A 24,573-nucleotide genomic window follows, 5' to 3' on the forward strand; every position below is an offset into this window, starting at 1 on the left:
TTGAAGGGGCCAAATGGGCTTTATGCCTTTTTTAATGAATATTTGCACTATTTTTTATTTACACCTCAAACAAGTACACTTAACTTTCCTTACTTCAAAAAAAAAAAAACTCAAACAAAGAAAGTGTTAGACCCTGTTTGTTTGAGGGAAAATATTCTGCAGGAAAATATTTTTTCAATTTTTCAGTGTTTGTTTGGACAGGAAAATAAGTCAAAGGAAAATAAGTGGTAAGTCAATGGAAAAAGAATGAAGAAATAAGGGAAAATGTTTTACCCTTTTTAAAAGGGTAAAACATTTTCCCCAAAACATACGCGTTGAGAGAAAAATGAGGAAAACGTTAAAAAATATAAAACACGAAAACATGAATAATGTGAAAACGTTACAAAACACGAGAATATGAAAAAAACCCCGCAAAAAACATGAAAAGGTGAACAAATGCGAAAAACATGAAAACGTAAAAAAGAGCAAACACTTGAAAATGCACAAAACATGAACAACGCGAAAAAGTGACAAAACACGAAATATACAAAAACGTAAAAAATACAAAAAAAACACGAAAACGTGAAAAAATATGAAAAATACGAAAACACGAAAAATGCTAAAACACAAGAACGTGACAATACATGAAAAACACAATAAACATGAACAGAAGAAAAGAAGAAAAATGCAAACAAAACACGAAAACGTGAATACCACGAAAAAGTAACAAAATGCAAAAATAAAAAGCGGAAAAAAAAGAAAACATGAAAAATGAAAAAACCGAAAAAACTAAACGTGAAAACGCAAAAAATAAAGAAAAAATGTAAAAAAACACAATAACGTTAATAACACGAGAAAACGTACAAAAAATGCCGAAAATGTGAAAGCTTTGTTCGTGTTTTTAACATTAATTTTTGGGTAAATTTCAAATAAAACCCCTGTGGTTTCACTAACTTTCAGATAAAGGTCCGTGGTTTACTTTTTGTCAAAACGATGATTTATATTTTCAACTTTAGCAAAATAAGGACTTTTTCGATTGATACTATTAAAATCACCATTGACGATTTCAAAAATGATATATTTTAAGAACTACTAATATTCTAAACAATTTTAATTCTTCAACTTTTTTATTTTGAGATTATTTAGATGATGTTTGGTAAAGAGAGAGAAAGTTAATGTTTAGAGAGAGAAAGTTCTAAAAAAATGATTTTTGAAAATCGAAAATGCAGTTCCATAAAAAATATGACATTGAACAACTTTAATTCTTGAAAATTTTCATTTTCAGGTCGTTAAAGATGGTTTTAATAGCATTAATCCAAGTGCGAAACCTCAATCATCGTTTTGACAAAAAGTAAACCACAATCCTTTATCTAAAAATTAGTGAAACCACATTGGTTTTATTTGAAATTTACCCTTAATTTTTTTTTCACATTTTCGTGTTTTCCACTTTTTTTTTTCCATGTTTTCATGTTTTTAATATTTTTTTTACGATTTTTCACATTTTTCCACTTTTTGTGTTTCTAACAAATTTTCACATTTTTTTTTGTGTTTTTTCACGTTTTTCTGTTTTCCATATTTTTTCAGGATTTCGTGTTTTTAACGTTTTTAACATTTTCGTGTTTTCCACATCTTTTCACGTTTTTTTTTTGTGTGTTTTCATGTTCTTTTACATTTTCTTGTTTTAATGGGTTTTTTTTTATATTTTTTCCTATTTTTGCGTTTTCACAGTTTTCCACGTCGCTACATATTTTTTTGTGTTTTATATATACAATTGAAAATAAAAAAATACAAAAAATCTATATTTAGTGGTTGGAAAATATTTTCCAGTGTTGTAGCCAAACACCGGAAAATATTTTCCTGTGTTGGTTCCAAACGTAAAAAAATATTTTATTTTCCTGTACAATATTTTCTCTGCATAAAATTTTTCAGAACACAATATTTTCGGAGGGTATTAGTTTTGAATTTTGATACAAGTATTTTGTATTACTTGTGCAAAAAACCTAAAAGATACATCGACTAGACTAGTAGGATAGGACCTTTGCTAGAAGTCCAACAAACAAGGGCTTATTCTTTGGTTTGCGACAGCAGGCTAACTTGAAACCAGAAGAGAAGAGAAGAGAAGTCTCGCACTTTCTAAACAAATATAGAAGAGAACACAATTCGAATTCGAAGGCTCTCCTTAGAAATTCTTCTTTCGGTTTGCCACAGCGCAGCCCAACGGATTTCAGAAAACACAAATGGAAAACGGCAATAAGGAGCAGATAGTGGACGTCAGGTCGGTGGTGGAAGCTATCTCTACCGACGATCACACTGACGCCCCTCTTTACCAGGTCGAAAGCCTCTGTATGCGTTGCGGCGAAAATGTACGTTTTCTCTCCATCTTTCTTGCTGCTTCATTTTATTCCAACCCCTAAAACTAATCTTTCTAACTTTTTTATTTTATGTATGTTGTTCGCAGGGAGTTACAAAGTTTTTATTAACTCTAATCCCTCACTTTAGAAAGGTAATTTTCCATACATTAGCTACTTCGCTGTCTAACTTTCTTTGCATTTGGTATTGTAACTAAACCCCAATTTATGCCTTTGGTAACCTGCAAGCTCCCAAATTGACTCTCGATTTTTTTTTTAAGATTTAAAATCGAGCTTTCGATGAAATAGTGCTGATTTTTTTTTTCTCTTGCTCTAGATACTGTTATCAGCATTCGAATGTACACATTGTGGTGAGAGGTAACCCTATATTCTTGCTTTAACATGTGGGAGTTTTTGAGTTTGCAGAAGTGATCTTTTATTCAAATTTGATTTTTCTTCTTCCGTTTTTTTTTTTTGTCATTAGGAACAACGAAGTCCAGTTTGCTGGTGAGATTCACCCACGGGGATGTTCTTATCAATTGGAGATCCCATCCGGAGACCAGAAGGTTATATGCATAATAAAATGCTTAAATTTTGTGATGTTTTTATCGTGTCATTATGCTACACTGTGCTTTCTGCATCAAGCTAAATTATATCCGGTTGTTGTGACTATAACTGTTATAAATAACTAATTCATATGCAACTTTGGTATGATTTGACTATTTTATGTTACTTGCAAAATATGTTCCTTGGAATTATTCTCATTGACAATGCTATTCAATGCGTTCTTATTTTTGTCTTTCCAATTATAAAAAGGCCAAATTTCTTTGTCATGCGGAGATGCTGGTGGATGCCAAATTAACATGGGTTCAAAGCTTCGTGTGCTTATTTTCTCTTCCTGCTTTGGGTTCACTTTTTGACACTTCTTTGTCATTTTTATTATTGGGGCTACTGTTCTGCAAATGCATTTGATAAATTGTCAAAGAGTGTCTCATTTGATGTCTCTCGAGTTTCCATCTTTAGATGATCTGGTAAATACCTTTTCATTTTTCGGTGATTTTAGTGCCATTCTAATGCATTGATGCAAGTCCTGAAAGCTTCAATATTTCTTTTCTTTCCTATCTATTTTCCTTTTACATTTTTTCTTCTTCCCATACTCTTCTTTAAGTTTTGTTTCTTTTGATAAATATATAGATGCATGTGTTTGTGTTTTTGAACTTGTTTGCGTTGCTCTGTTATGCATATTAAATATGTAAATCTGTGATCTTGTGTCAACAAAAATAAGAGAAGCTTTCTTAATTGTTTTGATTATGTTTGAAATGCAGGTGCTTAATCGACAGGTTGTGAAATCTGAATCTGCCACCATAAAGGTAGGTTCACTTACACTACTTACTCTGTTTTTTCCAGGAACATGCTGGCTTCCAATTCCAAACTTCACATGTCCTACTGATATTATAGTTCTGCTCTGTTTGATTCTATGAGCATTTGTTTCTTTTTGTTTTTCTGAGATCCAAGTTTAATGTCTTCTAGTCCAACTGAATGATACTCTTGTTTGCACTTTGAGCTATTAGTCAAATGTTTCAGTCAGTTGATGCTTATTTGAAGAATAAGCAGATTGAATTGAATGAAGGTTCATTTGTACATAAGAACCTGTTAATAGTTCTCTTATTATTGTTAATGGACCAACTTGATGGATGTTCTAATGGCCCTTGAATTGCGATCATTATTTGGTTGTAACTGGAAATCAATAAAATCTATGTATTGATTCATAAATAATGATATTGTTAGCTAATAACGTGATAGCTGAAGTAAAAAACATGCTGGCTTTATTATCTAAGTTTTTTTTTTAATATTTTCTTTACACATTATATTTCCATTCGTTCCTCTCTCCTTGCAGATTCCTGAATTGGATTTTGAGATTCCTCCAGAGGCACAACGAGGCAGTTTGTCAACAGTATGCCTTTTGACTCTATTTTGTGTTACATACTTTTCATCTGTCTGTGTTCTAAATGCTTTTTGGTATTGATGTCTTTTAATATTCTCTTGGCTAATTCACGTTCATACCAAATTTATCACCTAAAAATCTCAAATAGTTAAAATCCTCTTCAGTGTGGAGTCGATTTTTTTTAGCTTAAATTTAAATACTGATCATGGTCAGTTATCCAAATTTTAGATTCCTTTTGTTAAAGTTACTTTGATATATTAATTTATTTTTATATCTTCATATCTACTTTATCCAACTTTGAATTTTCTTATGCAAATGATCTCAACACTTTAATATATCTTTATATTATCAGCTTCAAATTTTTTATAGCTTTGTAATGCTCTAAAGGTCTACCTACGAGTTCTATATTATTCTATAATTTTGTCTTCATGATAAAGTAAAATACAAATATTTTCTCATAAATGGTATCTATTTTGTTTAGAAAATATGATAAACTATTGCTTCTCATACAACCTCTTAAGCTTCTTTTACTAGATTGTTTTTCTTGTGTTAATGAATTTTTTTTTCCCAATGCAGTATATACAGTTTCTTGATATCTACAGTTATTGGATGAACTTGTTAGATTCAGCACTTCTATTTAGTTAACTCTAAATAGATTATCATTTGAAAGTTTCAGTATTTATAATGTTCTTCTAAACAAAAGTTGCTCTTAAATTTTCGTTCCTTAGTTTTCTCTATTGGGAGTTATAAAATTGTAGTAACACATCAAACTGTTAGAAATAAGAATAAATATACTGAAATGACTAGCATGGGAAAAAATGGTAGCAATTAACATGTTGAAGTTTATTAGTTGTATAATTCAGGGAAATAATAATATCATGGAACTGGGTTACCTGTATAGCTCTTTTGTCTTTCTGAGCCACAGCTTTAGGGGAAATAAACAGGAGATGGTCACATCAAACTCGAAGTCCCTGTTTTAAAATATACAGAATACATTTCTGAAAAAGAAAAGAAGTGTCAAGGAATTCTTGTCTCTGGCTTGGCAGACTACACAAAAGACCATAAAAGATTGTGCTGTCTAATCAAAGTGAATATACATAAAGGAACCTCTCTAAAAGCAGTTGAAGAAGTACAAAAATTACCATATCCACAATCAAAGGACATTCTGATTTCTGAAAATATTGGCATCTCTCTGTTCAATTGCTTTATAGCATTGCAATGGAAAGAAAGAGTTACAGAAACCGTGGCATCTTTCCTGCCATCAATACCTCTCCATTATAAACCAGTAAGGAGGTCTAAAGATACTGGATGTATGAAATACTTTCCGAACGTCCTGAAATGGCAATGACACAAAAATTGTTCAGGCCACTTCACCATGTGGAAACAAGTAGGGCTGTTCAAAACCAATCTAATCAAATGACCCAACCCAATCAAATCCAAAAATGACTACTTCAATAATTTATTTATTACATTCGATTGATTTCACCCAAACCAGCAGATTAGTTTAACTGGATTGCTTTGGTTTCTAATTTAAATGTTAACACAATTGTTTTCTATTTTTTCTATTTTATTATTTTAAATAGGGTTGTTTAAAACCAATCCAAAACAACAACCAATCCAAAATTATTTACTTTAATAATTTATTCATTCCATTTATCTATTTTTTTCCCTTTCTTTCATGTTCACTCCGTTTCCCTTGATTTCACGGTTTCGTATGACGGTTCATGTTAGCTGACCCCGAAGCATTTCGGGACTAAGGCTTTGTTGATGTTGTTGTTGTTTTTGCGAGTATTCTTATAGTTTGTGCCCATTTACTATTTAATCCATCTCTTTCTTGCATTGAGTCTCTTAGGTGGAAGGGATTCTATTACGGGCTGCCGATGAATTGCAGGCTCTTCAAGAAGAGCGGAAGGTATCTGATGAATCTGATGCCAGTGCTGTTTGATGTCTTTTCCCCTAACTTTTGCCTTTACCCATTTTCTTGATGCTGTTTTTGGCTTTCCAGAAAGTTAATCCTCAAACTGCTGAAGCGATTGAGAATTTTTTGTCGAAACTGAGATCTTATGCGACAGGAGCTTCATCTTTCACCTTCATTCTGGATGATCCTGCTGGAAACAGCTTCATTGAAAACCCGTAAGATATTTTGATGAAGTATTTTCTTTTAATAGGCTCCCTGGTTTTGAAGGTGTGGAATAATCTTTTTGTTACGCATACTGTAAACATGCACATTGATCCTGCGTTTGGTGCAATGATCTCTGTTCATTTTTCTCTACTTTTGCACATTCATAATGAGGCGGAAATAAAGGGTAAAAAGTTCCCATGGTTACTAAAGTAGGGGCTTTGTGCACAACTAGTCACTAAAGTAGTTTTTGACCCAATAAAGTCACTAAAGTAGCAAATTTGTGTTAATAAGTTCACTATGGTCAGATCTGACTATCTGGACCACCAGAAGGTTGACGTGGCTGCCATGTTAACAACACCTCACACTCCCAATGTATGACACTTTTCCCCATATGGCAACACGTGGCTATTAAAAAATGAATTTTCTAAAAATCCTAACCGTAATACATATCCTAAATTGACACAATTCATTTTTTTTATTGTCATGTGGCAACGTGTGTCAGACATATTGTGAGGTGTTGTTGACATGGCAGCCACGACAGCTTTTCAGTGGTCCAGATCGGAGCCGACTATAGTGACTTTATTGACACATTTGCTACTTTAGTGACTTCATTGGGTCAAAAAATACTTTAGTGACCACCTATGCACAAATACTCTACTTCGGTGACCATAGAAACTTGTTATCCCGAAAATAAATTGAACTTTGGATCATGTTCTGCAGTTTATCCCGGATAATTTAGTGAAAATAAATCTTCTTTTGGGACAAACTGGGAGTGTTATTATCTGATTTTGGTTTACCTGTTAAAGATATTAGAACTCAAGTGCTTTATTAAGTTATTGGGACAGTTTTGGTATATGAAATTATTATTAGGATTATTATTTTTTTAAGCTTTGTCTATATATTGCTTAGCTTTTAATGTTAGGTTGTCATTTAGTCACAAAATTTAGAGTCCAAGCTCAAAGCCCTTGTGTCCATTCCCCTGTTTTGTTCCTCAAAGTTTAAGGTTGCATCAATAGGTTTGCTCCATTACCGGATCCATTGCTGAGCATTAAGTTCTATGAGCGAACTCCAGAACAGCAGATAGCCTTGGGTTATTTAGCTGATGTGTCACAGTCAGGAGAATCTAGCGCCAGACCTCCATCAGAGGTGGTAGGCAGTATTTCTGAACAAATGAGGAGAGAACCTCATGGAGCAGTTGGAGCCGTGGCTGGTCATCGATCCATTGCTCAGACTAATAGTGCAGATATTGCTGAAGCTTTATGTCGCTATACTGCTCCTGAAGAAGTAATGCAATCATACCTTTTAAATATAGTGGAATTGATAATATGTTTTTGTATCGTGGTGCTCTTTTATTTACTTATAGTATTCTTTGCTGCATACTTCCTTTAACAGGTGATGCTTTTCCCATCAACCTGTGGATCTTGTGCTAGCAAATGTGAGACGCGAATGTTTGTCACTAGTATCCTTGATCTAATGAGAAATTCTTCTCTTGTTCCTTCAATCCTACTTTTTCAATTGGTTTAAAAGTCTTAATCTTCTGGTGACTTTGAGCTTATGCTTTATGTCTACAGTTTTTATGCATGTATGCACCATGTAGCTATTTCGTAATTAGTTTGTGTTGTTTGGTATTTGAACTACAAAGTTGAAATTTGATGAGACAGCACATTCAATCACTAAGATTGTTTGCTCCTTATTTATTCTAAGTAATGCCAGAAGTTTCTCATTCTTCTGTTTCCCCTTTGCTTGCTGATGAAACTGACCTCTAAGTGTAGACCATAGTTAGAATCGTACGAGTCGCGAGTCGACTCGTACGATTCGATTCATGAAGAATTCGAGTCGTATCTATGGTACGACTCGAAAGCTTCATGAATCGGCCGAGTCACCACCGATTCGGCCGATTCACCGAGTCACCCGATTCGGTCGATTCAGGCCACCGCGTTACCGTACACCGCCCCTTTTTTACAGCCCCCGCCCCTTACATACCCATTATGCCCCTTCCATTATTTTTTTAAAAAATTTGAAATCACCCTTCTCTCTCTCTCACACCCGAACAAAGCACGTAACAAAAAATTATGGATCCGAGAACGTCGGAACACGAAAACTCCGAAGATGAGGTAATGATTTAATATTTTTTTAAATTTTTTAAATTTAAGTTATAAATTGCTTTATTTTTTTTTAATTTTGTGAGGGGCGGGTCACGGACCCGCCCCCCTTAAGACTTGGGCGGGTCCAGGACCCGCCCTCGTCTTAAGGGGGGCGGGTCCGTGACCCGCCCACGTCTGAATGGAGGCGGGTTCTGGACCCGCCTCCCTTTAAATGTTGGCGGGTCCTGGACCCGCCTGCCTATGTGCAGGAGGTCCAAGGACCCGTTTTGCGACTAATCTAACATTAGTCCGTTTTGCATGTATTTTCAGGAGGCAGCTAGAGTTTGGGTTGGCGACGGAATCGATTATAGTCCTTATTTCATAACGAGCACGGTATTTCAAACAAATGTGGAAGCAATTCAATGGGCGAAAAACATTGCAATCAAAAATGGTTTCGAGATCGTTATTTCTTCGCATAAACACGGAGGTAAACAAACTCTTCTGAGATGTTCACGTGGCGAACGGTATAGAGGATTGCCTATTCCCTTAGAAGATGGTTTAAGTAGGAAAACAAAAACTAAAGCGTGTGGCTGTCCATTTCGGCTAAAAGTCAGGCAGTTGCAAGATTTTTCGGGTTGGCAGATCGTTGCTAATGCTGGGGAGCAGAGTACGCATAATCATGAAATGATAGTTTATGCGGAGGGACACCGACAGATTAGCGGTCTTAGTCCAGCAGCGAAGCTAATTGTGCGTGACATGAGTTCGTATCAAGCAAAGCCGTGTGCTATTATGACGGCACTTCGTACGAAACATCCAGAAGATAACCCAACAATAAAGCATGTATACAATTATAGAGACCGGTTGAGGAAGGATGGGTTTGAGGGTAGAGATATGATTAGTCAGTTTTTCCACCTTGCCGTCACGAACAAGTATTATCATGCTTCGCTTGCTGATTCGGAAACTAATGTGTTAACACATGTATTTATGGCACATCCAGCTTCTGTTGAATTACTACGGACGTACCACTGGTATATTGGCATGGATTCAACATACAAGACCAACAAGTACAGAATGCCATTCTTCGAAATTGTTGGGATGACTCCATGCAACAACAATTTCAAAATCGCGTATGCGATTATGCAGGATGAGACCGAATCTAGCTACCGTTGGGTTATGGAGTGTTTGAGGAATTTGATTGGATTTGACATGAACCCGACAGTTATTTTGACTGATAGAGAGTTGGGATTGATGAGGCCTGTTAGAGAGATTTTTTCAGATTCTGCACACATGTTGTGTACTTGGCACATTAACAAGGATGTAGAAAACAGAGTCTACAAACTCATGGGTGGAGACATGAATTTTGCTTCAAAATTCAAGAATGGCAGATGGAAGAAAATAATAAATTCTCAAACAGTAGATGAATATGAGGTGGTACCGAACGCGGGTCGGATTCGGTCGCTACTCTTGTCTATAAACAAGGTGGTACCGAACATCAAAAACATCCACCCGATAGCCTCAAACTCAGACATCCGACCTACAGAGCATAAAGAGACAACTGAATTGCAGAATACCCCGCCACCTTTCCAATGGGTAGCCAGCAGCTCATTTCTATTCACCCCAAACACCTCCATCACTACCGACTGAAGTTGTTCCCCACCAATGCTATCAGACACCATCCGCCCCTCCACTGGGATACGTAGAATCTCCCAGACGTCATGCAGCATAATCGTCATCTCCCCAAATGGCATGTGAAATGATGACGTATCTGGCTGCCACCGCTCCACAAAAGCACATATAAGGGGCATTTCAATGTGTGTGTACATGGTAGATGGGAGGTGTGATAGTTGCGATCCCCGTATAAGCGCCCTGACCTCTGGACGAGCACTCTTATACCAGTCATTTAATTTCCTGCAGAATGTCCCTCTAGTGTGGCCCCTGAGCTCCGACCTCAGCTGTCCGGTCCATATGGTAGAAGCGACATGTCCCAAGAAGCTGGGAATCACAGTACCATCAATTGGACCACCGGGGGCCGGATCCGTGACAATCCAGTCATCATCTACAACATTCCTCGAGCGCTTACTACTTACTACAATATAGTATTAAACATATAACATTTATACCATTTTTCTATAGTAAAGTAAATTAATAAATAAAAATTATGATAAAAATGTAAATTATTTACCAGATGACTCGGCACGAGCACCCTTCCCCTTCGACGCCCGACGAATTGGGCTAGGGTCGCTCTCGGGAAGGTCCTCACCATCATCCATGGTAGCATAATCCTCATCGTCACTCATGGGCCGCTGTACTGTCACGTGCGCCCTTTGAGCATCCGCCATGAGCTTCTCGGTCCCTCCGAACAGATGCTGTAACACCACGTCTAGCAGGATGGCGAGGTCCGGAACCCTCTTCAATGTCACGCTGGAAAATAAACATTCAACAGTTACTAAAAGCAATACGCTAAATACAATCCCTAAATATTTACAAAAACTACACGTTAAAGTTCTACAAAAAAAATACACTAAATATGTTCTAAAAAAATACACTAAATATGTTCTAAAAAAACACGTTAATATTTCTAAACTAAATGCGCTAAATATTTCTAATTTTTTTTTAGTTGTTAGTTTTCTGTCCCGAAAATCGGGACAGAAAACGACTTCGAAATTACATCGGCGGGTCCAGGACCCGCAGCTATCTCTTGACGGGCGGGTCCAGGACCCGCCAGTATTAAGACCATGGTGGGTCCAGGACCCGCCATGGTCATATGCGTGGCGGGTCCAGGACCCGCCATGCTCAAAACCAAGGCGGGTCCAGCACCCGCCACGGTTTTGAGCATGGCGGGTCCTGGACCCGCCACGCATATGACCATGGCGGGTCCTGGACCTGCCATGGTCGTCAAAATAAACTTTTCTGTCCCGAATTTCGGGACAGAAAACTTAAAAAAAAAAAAAAAATTGAAAAAAATTAGAAACACGTACCGAAATGAGCCCGATTGACTTTCCTTTACCTCCACGTCCAGTCATAATTAGTCCGGGTTTTCTTTTGGTTTGAACTAAAGTGTTTGGAAGTTAGAAATTGAATTTGAACTTAATATTGCAAATATAAGGGAAGGGGCAAAATTGTAATTTGGAGGCGGTATGTGGGAATTAAGGGGCGGCGTGAAGCAAATCACTTTAAAAAATAATAATCCAATTTTTAACAACTGAAAAACGTATAGCAGAAGAAGATGACTATTCACTTTATAAAAACAAAAAAAATGTACAGAAGTTATGAAACACAAATAGTTTCAATTAGATGACTCTTCACTTTACAAATTCCAAAACCTTCCCTTTTCTTTTCTATTTATTTGTTATTATCTTCTTCTACTCTTTATTCTTTCTATTTTCTATGTTCTGTCTGTCTCTACTTGCTGTTAACTTGATATAATTTCTATTTAGATATTAAACTTGCATTTTTGGACTAATATTTAATGTTAAATATGGCTAATAGTTTATTTTTTATAGCATTTTGAGCCGAAGTAAGACAGAATATTTGGAGTGTAAGTTTAGCGGCCATAGGAGTAGGGAGGCAGGGACAATCACCCGAGATGGGAGAGTTGTTCAGGCCTCAGATTGCTTCCGGTATTTAGGATCTATTATCCAAACGGATGGCGAAGTAGATGGAGATGTTGCTCATAGGATTAAATCTGGTTGGTCGAAGTGGAAGAGTGCTACGGGTTTCCTTTGTGACCCCGGCATGCCTAATAGATTGAAGGGAGAATTCTACCGCACGGCAATCAGACCAGCATTGTTATATGGTACGGAGTGTTGGGCAGTGAAACACTGTCACATTCATAAGATGTCGGTGGCGGAGATGCGTATGTTGAGATGGATGTGTGGTCATACGAGAAAGGATCGGGTGAGTAATGAAATAATTAGGACAAAAGTAGGGGTTACATCTATTGAGAATAAAATGAGAGAAAACCGACTAAGGTGGTTTGGCCATGTGAGACGTAGAGCGCTTGATGCGCCGGTTAGGAGGACCGAAGAGTGGCAAAGGGATGTAGTGGTGAGGGGTAGGGGAAGACCTAAGCAAACTTGGAGGAGGGTGATCGAGAGTGATATGAGTTTACTGGGAATTGAGGAAAATATGGTAGTGGATAGGACGGAGTGGAGGGAGCGAATTTGTGTCGCTGACACGACTTGATTTCACGGTTTTATACGATGGTTCATGTTAGCCGACCCCGAATCATTTCGGGACTAAGGCTTTGATGTTGTTGTTGTTGTATAGCATTTTGAATTTGATCCGAATCTTACGATTCGATTCATGAGTTCCGATTTGCAAAATGAGATTTCGAGTCACGAGTCGAATCTCGATTTAACAACTATGGTGTAGCTGTTGAACTCAGAATAACTCACTTTAGTAACTTCTACTGGTAATGGAATTTGGGTTACTCTGTCATGTAGATGTTCCAAAGTGAGTTCTGCTTGCAAAGCAAGGGTGGTGGATTTAAGTTTAATGCTTTCAGCATCATATGCATGTTTTGGGTGCTATAGAATTTATATTCGGGCTGAGATGTGGAAGATGCTTGAGAATACAATGCATCATTTGGGAATCAGCATTACTTGATTACTTCAACTGGAGCCTTTATTTAAATTTAAAACGCAGAAAAGTGAGAGACTTGCATAAATTCCCAAATGAAGTAATGTTGATTGCCAAATGATGCATTGTATTCTCAAGCATCTTCCACATCTCAGCCCAAATATAAATTCTATAGCACCCAAAACATGCATATGATGGTGAAAGCATTAAACTTAAAATCCACCACCCTTGCTTCGCAAGCAGAATTCCTGGTGTAGAGAGATGGCAGGGCTATTGAGGGTAGCATTGATGGTTAGGAGGTATGCTTGAGAAATTGTCTTCTTGTTGGCAAATTTTCTATTGGCCTGTTATTCCTTTAAGACATTTTGTGGAAGAGAGTCAAATAGTTGTTTTCTCTTACTTGCGCTGTCTATCCTTATCTATTCGTTTGACTATATATTATTTCTATTGTACTTTGATTTCTCAACCAGTTCTAAGATTAGTTATTATTCTTTAGATTACACAAAACGGGTGTTGTCAACAAGAATTACTGGGTAGAGATTTGTTTTTTTATTTATTGTATTTTTACTCACATCATCTTGTGTTTTACTTTTTAACTAATTGAAGACTGCTCGAAGGACCTAGTGGCTGTGGAATCTGATTGTTATCTGTGGGAACAAAAGATATGCACTATATTAGATCTTTTAAGTCAGTGGGTTTGGGTTTATAAGTCTTCATTTAAAATTTGCAGTATTTGAATTTTAATCCTCTCAAGTTATGCATGAGAACACTATTAGCCTTAACAACTTATAGAGATTCCATACTTCCAAGAAGTAATTGTCATGGCATCTACTTGTGATTCCTGTGGGTACCGCAACTCTGAGGTTTGTACAAGTTCATTATAATTCATATTTTTCTTTGATTGATATTATTGTATTAATTGTTTTCCCTGCAGTTGAAACCTGGTGGACGAGTTCCTGAAAAAGGAAAGAGAATTACTCTCCATGTAAAGAACATGAATGACCTAAGTCGTGATGTAATAAAGGTCTGCTCGAATCTTACCATGACATACTTTTTTTTTATGCAAGACCCAATAAGATTGGTTAAATTATATAGCTATAAGAGAAATACATCCAAGGATGAAACATATTTGGCTTCCTCTTTTTGTGTGCATGTTTGTCACATTGTAATGCCAGCGAGAGAGTAACAGAGAAATGATCATTAACTCAAGAGAAAAATGTTCAGAAATTTAGTGGTGTTTAAATTGGGACTAGGCATAATAACTATTGTAGGTATTATTTTAGGGGTTCCATACCATTTGGTTAATGACAACCAGGGGAAGGAAAATGAGAAAAAGAAAATAAGAAAATGATCTCACATATTTTGGTTAGATATAAGGGGTAGATGAGGGGCAAAGTAATTAAGTATTTTAGAAGTACGTTCGAGGTAAAATTAAAATCAATAAAAAGTTAAAAACGGAGAACTTGATGGGATATATAAACCATCATTATTCCCTCTACTACCTAAATTGAAGGGTGACACTGAGGTCAATGATTAACTTCCATGTCCCTTTGCTGATATGTGTTTCCCCTCCCCTCTTTCCCATATGTTTCCCTTTCTGTTGCCCTATCCTTTTAGCTTGTTATTTCGAAATAGTTGAAGGTTATTTGACATCACTATGGATGTAGATTCTGATAACACTGGCCCATCTGATATATTGGATAAGGGGCCTGTTTTGGACCAATTGTCCCACAGACAAAGATGTTATTAGAACTTAGATATTCTGATGTTTAGAATTAGAGAATTTATATGAGAGAAGAGAGAGCGATAGAAATTTGTCTATTGATTGAATGACGAAAAACATTACATAATGCCTGAACTTAAAAAGGAATAAGGAATAAAAGCTTCCCAATGATGTGGCAGACTGTTACTAATAGCTTCAGCTGTATAACCAACTATACTGTTAGAAATAACAAACTTATAGCAATCTTACATATTTTTGTAATTGCCCCTACGTTCATATGTGACAACATAGTTGTTAATGGCGATGCCATGGTACAAGGCGCACAAGGCTCAAGGCGAACGATGTTGCTCTGGCGATGCTGAGGCACTCCTTTGTGCGAGTGGACATGGTTATCAAAGGCGCTCCTTTTGTCCAAGTTATTTTTTTAGGGTTTTATATTATTGACCCACGTGTTCAATCTCCACCGTTGTATTAGACCATCTGGTGTGAAAAAATAAACAAAAACTAAAGGAAAGGAGACAACTGTCAAACTAAACAAGCATAGAAAAAAAACTGAGAGAGAAAGATGCATAATGCGAAACAAAGGGAAACAAGCACACAACATATTTATTGCATGTTAAAATTTATTATTAAGAATATTGACATGATGTCTTATTTTTCGCATTTTGATTTTAATTACAGTTTCTTATATTTTAAATATTATCATTTATGGTGATTCAATATAATTTTATTCTTTTAATGCGCCTTGTTCCGCTCAGGCACGCGCTAGCGCCAAGGCTCGAGTACCCCCTTGAGCCGTAGTGTGCCTTACGCCTCACGCCAAGCATTAGTTGAGAAAGATAAATAATAAATAATCAAAAACACAGATTTACGTGGTTCACCAACGTTGTGTTGGCTAGTCCACGGGCAGAAGGAGAATAGTATTTATTAGGAGCCAGAAAAACAAATTACATGAATAGGTTTACATAATGGGGTATTTATAATACCCAATCTAACCTAATCCAACTAGGAATCCATGATCCTAATCCAACTAGGAACCTATGATCCCACAATGTCCCCACGATTTCGAATCCAAGTAGAAATCCGAAACACAATACTACTCCGAATAGGAAATAGGATATACTGATTCAAGGCATTACGACAAATCTCCACCTTGACTTGAATCCTCCTGAAAACATAACATATGCACCCATGACAGTGCTAGATGAACAGACTTCTCCCTCTGCCTAAAAGTTGCCCACAAGCAACTAGTAATCTCTGATGTTTAGCAAGTCCAAACAATGTTGAAACTTGCTCTGTTGAACGGGTTTGGTAAACATGTCAGTAGGATTGTCCGCAGTGCCAACCTTCTTCACCTTTACCCTCTTCTCACTTCTCAGAAAATGATACCTCACATTTATATGCTTTGTCCTCTCATGATGAACCTAATCCTTGGCTAAACAGATTGCACTCAAACTGTCACAATACACTGTAGCCTGATCATGATGTAGATTAAGATCACTAACCAGTCCTTTAAGCCAAATCCCCTCCATAGTAGCTTTAGTTAGTGCCATATACTCTGCTTCCGTAGTAGGCAAAGTCACTGTAGGCTGCAAAGTAGCTTTCCAACTGACAATTGAACCGCCAAGAGTGAAAACATAACCACTCATAGATCTTCTACTGTCAACATCTCCAGCATAATCAGAGTCTGAAAAACCTGTCACCAAACACTCTGTATCATCTCCATAAATGAGACCAATGTCAGGTATACCTTTTAGGTACCTAAAAATCCTCTTCACAGCTTGCCAATGCTCCTTGCCAGGTTCACCCATAAACCTGCTAACAACACTAACAGACTGTGCAAGATCAGGTCTAGTGCAGATCATTGCATACATCAAGCTTCCTACTGCACTAGCATAGGGAACTCGAGACACATAGTTGTGAAAGGCGATCGCCTGGGTCGCCTGAGGCGAGAGGCGACCCAGGCGTTCCTTCCCTCGCCTTCTCAACTGGAAGGCGGGCGATATGCATAAGGCGACCGCCTGGCCACCACAGGCGAGAGGCGGTTGGAGGCGAGAGGCGGTCGCCTTCTGCACTTCAGGCCGTAAGTTGCATTTTTTCTTGAAAACAAATTCGAAACATGTATAAAAGGGATTTTTAGGTTAAAAAATCAAAAACTTTCGACTGAAAGAAGAAGAAAAAAGCAAACTAGCCACAACAGCACTGATCGTTCGAGATAGAAAATTCATCTCCACCCAACAGCACCGATAGACAGAAGGCCGGCAACCACCCACCACGATTACAGGTACTGTCTGTTCTCCTTTCTTTTATTTTTCTTTCTGTACTGTTCTCTCTTGCCTGTTCTCCTTTGTTTTATTTTTCTTTTCATACTCTTCTACTTTCTTCTATTTTTCTTTCTTCATCTTCATCCTACTGTTATGTTGCCCAAATTTCTACTCATTATATTGACTTATGCAAATGCTATGCTGCCCAAATTTTGTGATTTTTGTTATTATTGCTAAGTTATGAAAGTTTATGTGAAGTTTATAAAAGTGTGTGAAGTAAAAGTGTGAAATTTTATGCTTATGATACTATTATGCAAGTTTATGAATGTGTGTGAAGTGAAAATGTGTGAAAGTGCTTGAAACTGTATGAAAGTTTGTGAAAATGTATGAATGTGTGAGTGAAAATGTGTGAAAGTGTTTGAAACTGTATGAAAGTTTGTGAAAATGTATGAAACAGTGACTTACAAGTGTAATTTTCCAAATTCTGCAGGCTTTTGGACATAAGTATTAGTAATTCTAATACATCGAAAGCGACAAATCCTTGTTGGAAGTATGTGCAAGAGGTCAAGCAAGGAATTCAAATGATTCAGAAGTTAAACTAGTCAATTTGAGTTATGGTTTTATTTTTTGTGTTTTTCTAATTTGTTTGTCGCCTCACGTGCGAGAGGCGGTCGCCTCGCCTCTCGCCTCGCCTCAAGGCGGTATTTTACCCTTATCGCCTCGGCTCGCCTTTCGCCTTTCACAACTATGTCGAGACATGTACTCCTTCTCTTCAACAGACTTAGGTGCAAAAGCAATACATAGGCGTGCACTTGCAGCACTAGGAGTATCTATGGTTTTTGCGGTAGACATGCCAAATCTTGACAAAATCTTCTAAATATAGCCATTCTGTGACAGAAAAAGCTTCATTTTTCTTCTGTCCCTGTAAATCTCTGTTCCCAGATTTTTTCGAGCTACAACCAAATCCTTCATCTCGAACTCTGCGCTGAGAAGACCCTTCAACTTCTGAATGTCGTGCTTCTTCCTTGCAGCTATCAACATGTCATCTACATACAACACCAGATAGATAAAAAAAACTCATCTTCCAGTTTATTGTAATAGACACAACAATCATATGGGCTCCTGGTGTAGCTCAGTTGCATCATGTAGCTGTCAAACCTCTTATACCACTGTCTGGGATACTGCTCAAGTCCATACAAGGACTTCTTCAACTTGCAAACATAACTCTCCTTTCCAGGAATCTGGAAACCATCTGGTTGGGTCATGTATATCTCTTCCTCCAAATCTCCATGCAGAAAGGCTGTCTTTACATCAAGTTGCTCAAGCTCTAAATCCTGATGTGTAACTATAGCTAGCAACACTCTAATAGAGGTGTGTCTGACTACTGGTGAGAATATCTCATTATAATCCACTCCCTCTCTCTGATTGAAGCCTCTAGCAACAACTCTAGCCTTATACTTGACTCCCTCTTCAGGTGATATCCCTTCCTTCATCTCGATAACACCCATTTGCAACCAATAGCATGCTTTTGAGACGGAAGAGACATAAGATCCCAAGTATGATTCTATTTAAGGGCATGCATTTTTTCTTCCATTGCTTTTAGCCATCCAGAATGATTCTCAGTGTTTCAGAGAGGAGGAAGGAACAACAACAAAATCTAAATAGGCTACAAAAGACTTGACGGCGCATCATAACATACAAATGAAGTAATTGGGTAAGTGCATTGGCGGGTACCTTTTCGGAGGGCGATAGGAAGGTCAAGGCTCAGATATGAAGATGTGGAAGGATTTGGAGGAGGGGGAACACTGGCAACTGGAGCACTGGGAGTTGCAACACTTTAGGGACGTACACGCTGAGAATAAACTTGACAGACAATCGGGCGGGAAGTAATAGAAACCACCTGCTCACTTATAGTATAAACAATCAGTAACGGAAGTAGTTGATTCAAGACCATAGTAACAGATGTAGTTGATTCAAGACCATAGAAAGAAGTGTTTTCAAAAAAGGTAACATCGGATATCAAATAACGACCCAAAGAAGGAGAATGGCAACGTTACCCTTCTTGAGTTCGAGAATAACCCACAAAGATACACTTGATAGAAATACCCATCATTGTGCAGATCAAGGCACTGCTGCTAAGCTTTGAAAGCTGATCAATCCGGCGAGGTATAGGGGTGTTCAGATCCACGAAGAGCTTGATTGCCACAGGTAATATGGTCAATGACATGGCATTGATGCAGAAGAACTTGTTAGGGAACTAGAACTTTCTGCAACGGAAGCCATGGATGAGATCTTTAGCCATCACAATTGCACAAACCAGAGATGCCACTGCTATATAGATACCAATCCATGCATTCGATTCAAGTGCAATCTCTACTAGTAATCGTCTTTCCCTTCCCAATTTTGGCCTTTTCTTTTTTCATCAATCTTGCGCTTTCAATTAAATTAGCTAGGTTTGAGACGTTAATAGCCGACACAATAAAATCTTTTTTTCCGATTTGTGCATCTGTGTAGACATCATCTTCATTTCGTTTACCTGGGTAAATTACATATTGATGACGAAGGAGAAAGGGTAAGTGATGACAGAGGAGTTAGAGAGAGGAGAGAGACTTAGGGAGAGGAGTGAGAGAGAAGATTTTGAGAGAGAAAGGGAAAGAGAAAGATGGAGAAAAATTGGAACAAAAAAGAAGATAATGACATTTTAGTAATTATATAAGGGTAGAGGGTATTTTTATAATTTCATAAGGAGTGGGTCCCACTTTTTATAATGGGTAGGATGAAAATGATGATGTGGCACATTGACTTTGGGTTGACCGGTTACAATTACCGGCTGTACACTTTAGTGGGAGGTCACCTAAAGTTTGTACACTTTAGTGTGCAAAATTAAAGGTTGTACACCAAAGTGTGAAAACAGGTAAAGGTTGTACACCACGTATGTAATTTACCCAGATAAATGGAAGCCCTAAACTGTAACTACTTAAGAGACCCAAACTCTTCACAGAAATGAAAGTCTGGGAAATGCTACCAAGGAAAAAAGAAAATTCACAGAACCAAGCTCTTCACAGAAACTGAAGTTTGGGAAATACTACCCTTAAGCTCTGATACCATGTAATTTTTGTATTGGTATTCCTACAATCTTTTTATTACATGCGCACACACATATATACACAGCCTAGGAGACAACTCTACCCTACAAGCAGCCTAAGTATGCTATCAGTAATCTTGGAGAGACTATACATTAATTATAGTAGACTATACATTAATTACATCCTGAAAGCAGCTTTTAAGAAAAGCGGAGAAAGCTGCTTTTAGGGTCTCAGAAAACACGCCCTTAATATGTACATATCATATACAATAAAAGCTTCTCATGATTTTGCTAAATGTTATTGTTAAGGAATCAGGCACTGATAAATCCATTAAAAATTGAAGAACTCATACCTCGTAGGAATAGCGAAGCCATGGTTTCTATGAACTTATGGTTCGTAAAAGTTCATTGAAAAACCTTGTTAAGCGATTTGCGGTCTTGTCAGCTATTAATATGAAGTGGACCTTAACTTTTAGCTCAAGCTTTTAGTTCAATTGGTTCCATGACATGGTATCAGAGCCGGTGTGACCAAGTGGTCTAAGGTTTGATTCCTGGCAGCCCCATTTGTTGAGTTATTTGCAAGATATAGTAATATGGGCCTATGTTGTCACGCTTCAAGCCCAAGTGTGCTTTCGCGTGTGGGGATGTGTCAGCTATTAATATGAAGTGGACCTTTAACTATAAGCTTGAGCTTTTAGTTCAGTTGGTTCCATGACATGGTATCAGAGCCAGTATGACCAAGTGGTGTAGGGTTCGATTCCTGGTAGCCCCATTTGTTGAGTTATTTGCAGGACATGGTAATATGGGCATGTGTTGTCACGCTTCAAGCCCAAGTATGCTTTCGCGTGTGGGGGTGTGTCAGCTATTAATATAAAGTGGACCTTTAATTATCAGCTTGATCTTTTAGTTCAAACGGTTCCATGACAGGTCTCATTCTTGCATTGTCATGCATATCGTACTGTTGTTGCTTATCTTTGTAATAGTACCAATTTTTGTAAAAGATGTGTACCATTAGCTAGCACGAACAGATGGGACAGGTCCAGTTGCCGTAGAAGGTTGAATTGCAATAGCTAGTGTTAGATTGAGAGTTGGATTGATTTTGATTAGGTCAAGTATGTACTTTGTTGACGATTTTGTTAAATGACTGTTTAATGTAAATCGGTGGCAGTATTACAGTGGCCATTCTCTATACACATGCTCTATAATTCCACTTTATTATGGTTAATCTTGACTGAATCACGTGCGTTTATCAGTCGGATACTGCAGGTGTTAAAGTCCCAGAGCTTGATTTGGAGCTTGCAAGTGGCACATTAGGGGGAGTTGTCACAACTGTAGAAGGTTTAATTACAAAAATTAGTGAAAGTAAGTCTCATATGCTTTCTCAGTTTTTCTACTTTTAATTTATTTATTTTTTGCTCAAGTATCCATTTCCAATTTATATGTTTCCATATATAATACATGGAAGTTACTTTGCAATGGATCTATGTGGTATGGTAAATACCGTATTCTTGGGAAAATTGGCCTACATTTGACACAACAACTTTGTATTCTTATGCCGAATCCAATTATGATAGCTCTTGTTACTTCTACCCCTTCTAAATCTGAATAGCACTACAGGTTGTTTGTGCTGGAGTCCTTTAACTTTTCTAAGAAATACAAAAGAAAAAGAAAATATTAGTCCATCTCTATAAACTTATATTTAAAATCTTATTTCATTTAGCCTTGCATCCTATAGCATATGCATATAATTGTCAGTATAAACAGGTTCGTATAACAGGCATGGAAAGAGTTAAACTTGTAATGTACCAACTCTCATCATAAATTTACAATTGGCATATGAATGGATTGGGTGCTTAAACTTATTTCGATCCTTAGATGTAACCTGTTAGCTTAACCTATATAATGATTCGAGTGGAACTAAGATTCAGAGGGAGATGTGTGTTCTAACAAATAAATCATTCTTCTTTCTGCATAATGCTTCATCAAGAGAGATACATTGGCTATAATATATTTATTGATGACGCATAAGAAACTCACTTTTATTGCATTCATAAACTAACAACGTTTAGTATTTGAACTAGTTTCAGTGTATAGAATAAACTGTTATAGTAGAATGGAGGTGCTTTAGTTATGTTCACCAAATATCCTGAAAACCTTGTTACATACATTGCAGCACAAAGCAGAAACAGATATATTAAAATTTATCATACCACAAACAGGACACTAGAATTCAGAAATAGTATTTTGATCAGCGTTTCTTAATGGTAATTCTACCGATTTCCATCAACAAAACACACTTTTTCCTTACTGGGAAGTTAACCAAAATTTGATGATCTATAGTCCTTTGCTATATGAGTTGAATTAGAATATAAAGATGTGTGAATTATGTACATAGGCCTTGAGAGAGTGCATGGGTTTTCCTTCGGAGATAGTCTTGATGAAGATAAAAGAAGCAAGTGGCAAGACTTCAGTGCAAGGCTAAGCAAGGTACTACATTCTTCTTGTACAACTATGTATATGTATGTCATATATTGTTTGTTGGATACAGATTGATGGTTTGGTTAGTGCTCTTTCAGTAACTAAGATGGACACTTCATTCTGTAGCTTTTAAGTGTGGAAGAGCCATGGGATTTGATTCTAGACGATGGATTAGCAAATTCTTTTATTGCACCAGTAACAGATGATATCAAAGATGACCATCAGCTACTATGTAAGTTTCTTTCTCTTCCCTTTTGCAGCATATGAGAAATCAGAGAACAATTTGCTTATTGTGTGGAAATTCTGTTAATTAGTATATGTATTTCTTGTGGAAGCAAATGGTGTGTTAATTAGTTTGATTCAACCCATGGTTTCAGTTGAGGAATATGAGAGATCATGGGAACAGAACGAGGAGTTGGGACTTAATGATATGGACACTTCTTCTGCTGATGCTGCTTATACCTCAGACCAAAAATTAGATTAGTAAATCAACATTGTATAATTATTACATCATCTCCTTTATCTTCCAAAAAAAAACATTGTATAATTATCACATCACTAATTTTTTGTTTTTTTACTGGTGAAAAAGTCTAATAACGTTGATGACTTTTAAACCGTAATTTTATGGATTTATTTGTTTTACTTGTTCTCATCATATTTTATTAAGATATATTAATAGATTAGATATAACTAATTGAAAACAAATAGGAACTAATTGAAAACTTTTAAATGGTGTTGTACTGTTTGGTTATTAAATGTGATCAATTGATAAAATGCGTTGCAGTACTATATTTATTTATCTAATGTAATTATATACTCCCCCATTCCGTTATATAAGTCATTGTAGAGTATTTCATACAAATTAAAAAAATATATTAGTTAATAAAAAAAATTCCCTCTCATGTTAATATTAGATAATAAGGGAGTAATTTGCTAGAATGACCTAGGAATGGAGTAAAAAAAATATTTAGTCAATGGGACATTTGTGGAAAAAGGGTATTCAGCTGATGGACACAATAAATTGGATTATGTTGAGAAAGACATTGTTTTCGTAGTTTTCAGTGAGTGAGTTATATTATTTATGTACATTATATTTTACTTGTTTAAGTTGTTTTAGTGATATTATTGTTTGAATGTTGTTGGTGGTATGTTTCTAAGGATTAGGTCTCTCTAGCTCAGGGTTAATTATCAGTCTTTGAGGTTTTTCTTCAAGCAAAAGATCATACTGTTTGATCTATTAGGAAAATTGCGTTTTTGGCCTCACTCCGTCAAAATTGATGGCCTGTCTGGGGAAATATTGTCAAAAAAAAAAAAAAAAAAACTTCACACTTTTTAATTTCGAAAAATCAAAATTTATTAATCGAATTTTCTCTCTCTCTTCCCTTTCTCCTCCTTTTTTTCCCTAATTCAATCTGGAAATTTCGAATTTCCAATTCATGAGTGTAATATAACTGAAGGTTTGATGATTTGTTTTGCGTTGCACAAGATGATGTGAAAAATGGTGGATACAGGGCTTGGCTACTGGTTCTCGCAGATGATGTATGTCTCTGTTAATGAATTTCTTGGGAAGAGTTGGAATCATGTAAGCTTCATTTTTTTGAAATATGAATAAGGTGTTTGAGGAAATTAACGCATGAATGATGATACTAACTATATTTTGTAGCAGTCTCCTTTCACAGTGGAATTTTCCCTAAAGCATATTGGTATTAATTGGAGCTCTAACAGGATACATCTTCCTATTTAATTTTCTTTTCTTTTCACTTTGGCACTGAAGTTCTCAATCATAAGTATTTCCATTTCTAGTTTCAATTCGGAGACATGGTTTCAATACCTAAATCCAACTGATGTATTTTCAGCAATAGGTTGAACTAGAATTTCCAGTTCTGGATAATTTCATATTTCTCAAATTTATAGAGAATGTAAAAAACAAAAAGGAGAGAGAAAATAATAATTAAAAAATAAAA

General features: G+C 36.6%; 2 protein-coding genes across 3 annotated transcripts; both read left to right on the plus strand.

The window, feature by feature from the left end:
* Positions 1-2,019: 2,019 nt before the first annotated feature.
* Positions 2,020-23,251, plus strand: LOC136203068 (uncharacterized). Of its 2 annotated transcripts, XM_065994119.1 has the most exons (16): positions 2,021-2,342; positions 2,438-2,482; positions 2,665-2,705; positions 2,812-2,893; positions 3,653-3,697; positions 4,225-4,281; positions 6,125-6,184; positions 6,278-6,405; positions 7,411-7,678; positions 7,787-7,853; positions 13,852-13,922; positions 13,994-14,083; positions 21,385-21,493; positions 22,527-22,618; positions 22,736-22,841; positions 22,987-23,251. In XM_065994119.1, the coding sequence occupies exons 1-16, from the start codon at positions 2,217-2,219 to the stop codon at positions 23,091-23,093; spliced, it is 1,494 nt and encodes a 497-aa protein (XP_065850191.1). In that variant the 5' UTR covers positions 2,021-2,216; the 3' UTR covers positions 23,094-23,251. The 2 variants fall into 2 exon arrangements, with proteins under 2 accessions (XP_065850199.1, XP_065850191.1); XM_065994127.1 differs by lacking the exon at positions 22,987-23,251 and having other exon boundaries at positions 2,020-2,342; positions 22,708-22,846.
* On the plus strand, positions 7,869-11,066 carry LOC136203084 (protein FAR1-RELATED SEQUENCE 5-like). The gene is made up of 2 exons (XM_065994139.1): positions 7,869-8,508; positions 8,809-11,066. The coding sequence occupies exons 1-2, from the start codon at positions 8,467-8,469 to the stop codon at positions 10,120-10,122; spliced, it is 1,356 nt and encodes a 451-aa protein (XP_065850211.1). The 5' UTR covers positions 7,869-8,466; the 3' UTR covers positions 10,123-11,066.
* Positions 23,252-24,573: the final 1,322 nt, after the last annotated feature.

The sequence above is a fragment of the Euphorbia lathyris genome, chromosome 1 (genome assembly GCF_963576675.1).
Source record: "Euphorbia lathyris chromosome 1, ddEupLath1.1, whole genome shotgun sequence".
NCBI lineage: Eukaryota > Viridiplantae > Streptophyta > Magnoliopsida > Malpighiales > Euphorbiaceae > Euphorbia > Euphorbia lathyris.

Bases quoted from the DNA above. Each gene is read 5' to 3' on its own strand.
- LOC136203068 (XM_065994119.1), top strand. From the start codon at position 2,217: ATGGAAAACGGCAATAAGGAGCAGATAGTGGACGTCAGGTCGGTGGTG. The intron at 6,185-6,277 runs GTATCTGATGAA...TTGGCTTTCCAG, and splicing joins CTCTTCAAGAAGAGCGGAAG to AAAGTTAATCCTCAAACTGC. The intron at 7,679-7,786 runs GTAATGCAATCA...TTCCTTTAACAG, and splicing joins GCTATACTGCTCCTGAAGAA to GTGATGCTTTTCCCATCAAC.
- LOC136203084 (XM_065994139.1), top strand. From the start codon at position 8,467: ATGGATCCGAGAACGTCGGAACACGAAAACTCCGAAGATGAG. The intron at 8,509-8,808 runs GTAATGATTTAA...ATGTATTTTCAG, and splicing joins ACGAAAACTCCGAAGATGAG to GAGGCAGCTAGAGTTTGGGT.